The sequence below is a fragment of the Poecilia latipinna genome, unplaced genomic scaffold (assembly GCF_001443285.1).
Source record: "Poecilia latipinna isolate Pla-1442-1.1 unplaced genomic scaffold, P_latipinna-1.0 Scaffold2508, whole genome shotgun sequence".
NCBI classification, from domain to species: domain Eukaryota; kingdom Metazoa; phylum Chordata; class Actinopteri; order Cyprinodontiformes; family Poeciliidae; genus Poecilia; species Poecilia latipinna.
In genome coordinates this window covers 766-7,791 of record NW_015115124.1, presented here as the reverse complement: position 1 = coordinate 7,791, position 7,026 = coordinate 766, and the positions used below count along the sequence as shown (strand labels likewise).

Genomic DNA, 7,026 nt, shown 5'->3' with positions numbered 1-7,026 from the left:
ACAGGTGAAAAACCGTTTTCATGCAAGACCTGTGGAAAATGTTTTCATCAAAAACAGCTTTTAACTCAGCACACTGCGATTCACAAAGGTGAAAAGCCTTTTATGTGTGTGATCTGTAACAGGTGTTTCGCTTTAAAATCTGCTCTCAATGTTCACACGAGAACTCAAACAGGTGAAAAGCCTTTTTCCTGTGTGAACTGTGGAAAAAGTTAAACTGTAAAATATTCTCTCGATGTTCACATGAGATCTCATACAGGTGAAATGCCGTTTCCATGTGAGGCCTGTGGTAAAAGTTTTTGTGACAAACAGGCATTAACTTATCACATGAGGATTCACACCGGTGAAAAGCCGTTTTCATGTCTCAACTGTGAAAAATGTTTTTCAGTAAAATCTCAATTAACTCGGCACATGAGGATTCACACAGGTGAAAAGCCGTTTTCATGCGAGACCTGTGGTAAAAGTTTTCATCAGAAACAGCTTTTAACTCAGCACATGATGATTCACAAAGTTGAAAAATTGTTTATGTGTGAGATCTGTGAAAAACGGTTCACTTTAAAATCTGCTCTCAGTGCTCACCTGAGAACTCATACTGGTGAAAAGCCGTTTTCATGTGGGACCTGTGGTAAAAGCTTTCCTGTCAGACGGACTTTAATTGGTCACATTAGGAGTCACACTGGTGAAAAGCCTTTTGTGTGGGTGACTTGTGGACAGGGTTTTTGTACCAAACAGATTTTAACTCATCACATGACGATTCACACTGGTGAGAAGCCGTTTACATGTGTGACCTGTGGAAAATGTTTTCGTCTAAAATGTAATTTAACTCAGCACATGACGATTCACACAGGGGAAAAGCCGTTTTTGTGTGTGAACTGTGGAAAGTGTTTTCGTCAAAAATGCCAATTACCTAAGCACATGAAGATTCACACCGGTGACAATCCCTTCTCATGCGAGACCTGCGGAAAAAGCTTTAGTCTAAAAAATCGTTTAACTGACCACATGAAGATTCACACAGGTGAAAAGCCTTTTGTGTGTGTGATCTGTGAAAAGCGTTTTGTTTTTAAATGTACTCTCAATGTTCACAAGAGAACTCATATGGGTGAAAAGCCGTTTTCATGTGAGACCTGTGGAAAATGTTTTAGTGGAAAACTAGTTTTAACTCAGCACATGATGATTCACACAGGTAAAAAGCCTTTTGTGTGTGTGATCTGTGGGAAGTGCTTTCGTCTAAAACATCATATTAATGGGCACATGAGAAGTCACACTGGTGAAAAGGCGTAGAAGTGTTTTTCATGTGTGAGCTGTGTTAAAGTTCATTGTAAAAGTCATTTGAATAAAAACTAGTTATAGACTGAAGGACTTTCTTGTTAAAATGAAGAAATTGTTTAATGTATTAAATGTAATTGTTTGGATCTTGACATCTGGATACTTAGAGATGTGCATCTCTGAGCAATAGTTTGTCTTTTGCTGGCATATTCTGCAGTGAAAAAAGTTCATCCTTTAAAACTGTAAATCTAAGGAGTCTAATAGACAAATGTTGATCTATTTGCTGCTGTCATTCTACATCCCTGAAAGACTTCTCCATTCAATATGGGAGACATTGGGAGAGTTTGACCGGACATCGACTCCTTTCCAGAACATTCTAATAAGACTGGACTGGAGGGATTGATTTGTATTGTTCTGTACTGTATACAGAGTGAGTGGGGTTGATGGGATTTACTTTAATGCATGTATTACCAAATACACAAAGTACTTTTGTGTACTAATTGTAATTTTTTTCTTAGTGGCTTTGCATTCTCAAATATATTAACATACAAAAAGATCTTTAGCAGGTTTAAAGCAAAACTAGATTGAAACTGATGCTGTTATTTGTTTCACATTTTAACCAGCCTTATTTTAGCTATGTTAAAGCTTTTCGCATAAATTAAAATACCTTTGAACTTAACAGAACATTTTAATATTCACTGTAAATTTTTTTGTGAATTTATTATTCTTGATTGTACATAGTATGTGTGATTATTGTCTTCCATAAGTTGGTGTGTATCTTGTCTTAGTTGTATTGTTTTTCTCTTTTTTTTTCCTGCAGCTGTCTTGTTAAATATTACTTTCTTTTAATGCTGAAACTAATTTACCTAATACTTGTTTGTTTAATGGCTTAAAAAGTAACTATAACACAAGGTGAATGTTGAATGCTACTGCAGAAAATTGCAGGAATGTTTAAGTGCAGAGTGTTGCATAATATTGCTCACAAAGGGACAGTATATTTTATATATATATATATATATATATATATATATATATATATATATATATATATAGTTAAGAAAATAAATTTAAAGTATGCTAGTTTTAAAACTTAACATGTCCTGATTGAAATAGCCTAATTATAGTTTTAAAATCAGTAACTTATTCTGGCCTATTGACCTTTATGTTACCTGTAGTTACAGCAGATGGTTTGCTAGGATCGTTTGAACTGCCTTTTGTCTGTGTGGGAAACAAAACGGGAATAGTTCCAGCTTTTCACACTCATCTGTGAAAAGCCGTCAAACAGCAGGAGTTCCTGGCTTTAGAGAGAGGGTCAGAGACAGCTCCTGGTTGGATGAGCAAAGATACGCCTTATTTGAATAAATTAAAGATAAGAATACGCCTTTACTATAAAACTTTCTACACAGAAGTAACAAATTAGATTTGCTCTCGCAATTCTCCAAAGATGTCTTTGCTTTTCTTTCTTTCTTTTCTTCTTCTTCTTTCCATTTGTGTCAGGTAAATGAATGTATGTCTCTGTTCTGCAGTTTCTGTTGTAATTTTATGCGTTGTCTTCTATTGGATTAAACTCTCCAATTCTGTGTCGTCTGCACTCATTGTTGTCTTTGTGCGGCTACACGCGGCTCACCGGGAGAACCTGGGATAGAAGAAGATTGAGCCAAAGAGTTTTCTTAAGAAATATTATAACCTAAAATCTTCAACTATATATATATAAATATTCAATGTATTGAATAATTTTTAGGATTAAAGAGAGTAATGACATTTATACCATAGTACAGTGATGAATGCACTATGGGTTAAATATTGTATCTCTATAGTGCAAACCCATTACAGATTTCCTCTTTTTGTGTTTTTGTTGCACTGAAATGATCCAATACGCCCCCAAAAACCCAAGGCTACCACAGGCTGGTAACCCTGGTGTCTGGTAAGAACCAGCTGAGCCACCAGCCGGTACTGGCTGGTAGCTCAGCCTGTAAGAACCCCATAAATGAGCAATATGCTGCTGCCAGAATCAACCCCAGTCACCAATCTCTCGCACTGTATGACAAATATGTAGATGTGATGCTCGTATGATCCAGAAGGTGGCGGCAATGCTACAATATGAATGCTGACAGTCATAAAACCCGGAAGCAGAAGAGAAAGGGGAGGAAGAGGGAAAAGATGGCGCTGCTTTGTTTAATGTTCGAGTGTTTCTCTAAGCGAGTTTATCAACGAGTGGTTAACTGCTGCTGAAGAAACTTTCACAGAGTTAAAAGAAATCATCGTCAAGTCGGAGGAAGAGATGGATGATCAGCGCAGACTGCTGGATTTCTCCCGGACTCCCCAGATTATTTTACACCGGATAGGTAGGAAACACCAGCGTTTGGATGAAGGTTAATGTTTAAGTAAACCGATAAATTCATTAAGTGTAGAAATTAGTAAAATGTTAAAGTAGACATATCTTTTGTAATTCCAGATTTAAATATCATGAGAAATAAAAGAATACCATAAATTGATAGTATATACAGAAGTGTGAGAGGAAACGGTTATAATTTGTTCAGATTAAAGCGTTAATAAGTATTTAACACGTAACTTCAGAATCAAGGGGTTCACTCAGTTTTCAGGATTAAAAATTATGGATCTCAGTTTGAACTAGTACTGATTTCTGCCCACACTGGTGTGGTAGGAAATGAGTCGGTTGGTAGTTTTGCTAAAAGTGCTGCAAAAAATAAAATTGTTGATTTAAATGTTATAAGTAAAAATTAGATAAAGCATATTATAAAAATGTATATTAAGAACAAATGGCAAAAGCAATGCGATACAGGAGGTAGTGCTAGGTTTTATTATAGTATTCAAAAAGTTGGAGAATTTAAAAAAGGTAATACAATTAAAAAAGAAGATATTATATCCAGAATAAGATTTGGACATACAGGATTAAATAATTCTTAAAATAATTAATAAACATAATACAGGTTCTTGTTGTGAACAAATGGAAACAGTACAGCATATATTTTTAGAGAGTAATAAGCAATGCAATGTAATACGCAGGCAAAAGAAATCCAATGTTCAAACAACTAGAAGGTGCTTTTTATGGTTTATTATTATCCAATTTGGTGAGCAAATAAAGATCAAACTTGTCATTGTTTTTGGTTTCCTCTCCTGCTCTGGTGAAAAACCACAGGCCCAACCCAGTGCATGCTGGTTCTGCACCAGTCCATACACTTATAGAAAATAGACTCAGTTCTTCCTGTCTACCTTAGAGAAATAAATAATAAATAAAATAAACAGTTATCATACAAATAAACCACCAAAATATAAAGTGAATGATAAATAAAAATAAAGAATGCCTTCAACATAAGAAATACCTAAAAATTATAAAATGTACTTTTAATTAACAATAATGCCTAAATTAGTTTGTGCGTCTGTTATGAGATGAATAATTTAATAATGAGTAAAAGGGATTTTTTTTTAATCTGGTCATTTTGTAATTTCTGTAATAAACAATGAAAGTCTTCCCCCCATTTACTTTAATAAAGTTAACAATTCCTCTATTTTTCTGTTTTCTTGTCCAGATTGCCTGCAACATAACATTTATAAGGAGGAGCTATGTAAGCAGGAGGAGTTAGAACCTCTGCAGGTGAAACAAGAACAGGAAGAACCAGAAGATCATCAGATAAAAGAAGAGCAGGAGGATCTAGAACATCAGCAGATAAAAGTGGAAGTGGAAGAAGTTTACTGCAGTCAGGGTGAAGAACAGGTTCAGTTAAAACAGGAGACTGATACCTGCATGTTGGTTCCTGTTGATGAGCAAACATCTCACATTGAATCAGAACCAAACAGGAACCAAGTCATTTTCCAGGAAGCTGCTGAAGCCGAGAACCAAAATCCGGAAAGAAGCAAACCTTTCTCCTGTGTGACCTATGAAAAGCGTTTCCCTTTCAAATGTGCTTTTGATGCTCACATGAGAACTCACACTGGTGAAAAGCCGTTTTCATGTGGGAACTGTGGAAAAAGTTTTCGTCAAAAACGGGATTTAACTCGGCACATGATGATTCACACTGGTGAAAAGCCGTTTTCATGTGTGAACTGTGGAAAAGGTTTTAGTCGAAAACGGGATTTAACTCGGCACATGATGATTCACACTGGTGAAAAGCTGTTTTCATGTGGGAGCTGTGGAAAAAGTTTTACTCAAAAACAGGAGTTAACTCGGCACATGATGATTCACACTGGTGAAAAGCCGTTTTCATGTGGGAGCTGTGGAAAAAGTTTTAGTCGAAAACAGGAGTTAACTCGGCACATGATGATTCACACTGGTGAAAAGCCGTTTTCATGTGTCACCTGTGGAAAAAGTTTTTGTCAAAAACAGGATTTAACTCAGCACATAATGATTCACAGTGGTGAAAAGCCATTTTCATGTGTGAACTGTGGAAAAAGTTTTAGTCGAAAACCGCTATTAACTCAGCACATGATGATTCACACTGGTGAAAAGCCGTTTTCATGTGTGTTCTGTGGAAAAGGTTTTCGTCACAAAGTTAGTTTAATTCAGCACATCAGGCGTCACAGGTGAAAAGCTGTAGAACTATTTTCCATATATGTCCTATGTTGAGATTCACTATAAAAGCAATTTAGATGAAAACTGGAATTATACACTGGAAGGTTTTCTTGTCTATAAAATTGTTTAATTTTCTAATTTGTTAAATGTGATCATTTGGTTCTTGACATTTGGATACTTTAAGATGTACAATATGAACTTGAAGGATTGATTTATATTATTCTGAATGGAGAGAATGAGTTGGGTGAATGAGGTTTACTTTAATACATTTTTAATCCAAAATAAAATGTGCTCTTGTGCACTAATTGTAGATTTTCAGTAATTGTTTTACACTTCGAAATTTACTGTATTAAAAAAATTATTTGATAGGTTTTTCTTTAAAGCAAAACTAGACTGAAACTGATGCTGTTATTTGTTCCAAATTATATTAACCAGTCTAAGCTTTTCAAAAAAAAATTAACCTGCCCTTTTACTGAGAAAATGTAATATTCAATTTAAAGATTTTTTTCCTTTGTTGATTGTTCTTAATTGTACAAAGTATGTGTGATTATTGTCTCCATTCTCCATTAATTTGTTGTGTTGCTTGTCTTAGTTGTATATTTTTTCTATTTTCTGCTGTGGCTGTTTTCTATTAAAGATCACTATCTTTTTTGAAGTTGAAACTAATTTAATCTCTACGCATACAGATATAAGTTTGAGTAAGTTCTTACAAAGTCACTTGATCACTTGCATTTCCTTTGAAAATGCTGAACGCTACTGCTGAAATATGCAGAAATATTTGAGTTCAAGTGCAGAATCAAGGTTACAAAGGTAAAGTATAATATATATTGAATAATTTTAGGATTAAAGAGAGCAACAACTTTTAACCCATAGTGCAGTAATAAGAGTGTATAAGCTAACATTTGTCAAAAAGAAAACTGCTAGCTTAAATAGCAATATCATGTTGGCTTACGCTAGCGTGTTGGTTAACATGACTTAACCCATTAAATAAGGGAGGTTTAGTTTTAGGTAAAAAAAATTAGCTAAAAATCTAATATTAGCTTAAATTCTATCATTACCATGTTGCTGTATGTTAGCATATAGCATGTTGTATATTAACTCAGTCCATTCAGTAAGTTAAGCTTAGCTTTTTTGTCCCAATTAAACAAAAGCTAATGTTAGCTTAAATGCTACATCATATTGGGTAACCACTGTCAGATGGGCCATGGAAAAAACTTGGATTTGACATTGTA

At 34.8% G+C, this 7,026-nt stretch overlaps 1 protein-coding gene and 1 pseudogene across 1 annotated transcript in view; both read left to right on the top strand.

The window, feature by feature from the left end:
- The window catches only part of LOC106938095 (zinc finger protein 41-like), a 19,866-nt gene extending 19,858 nt beyond the window's left edge, over positions 1 to 8 (top strand). Inside the window, exon 5 of the mRNA XM_015019927.1 lies at positions 5 to 8. Coding sequence (XP_014875413.1) covers positions 5 to 8 — 4 coding nt within the window. The remainder of the gene's footprint in view (positions 1 to 4) is intronic.
- Positions 9 to 3,363: 3,355 nt separating this feature from the next.
- Positions 3,364 to 6,450, top strand: LOC106938098 (zinc finger protein 567-like; annotated as a pseudogene).
- Positions 6,451 to 7,026: the final 576 nt, after the last annotated feature.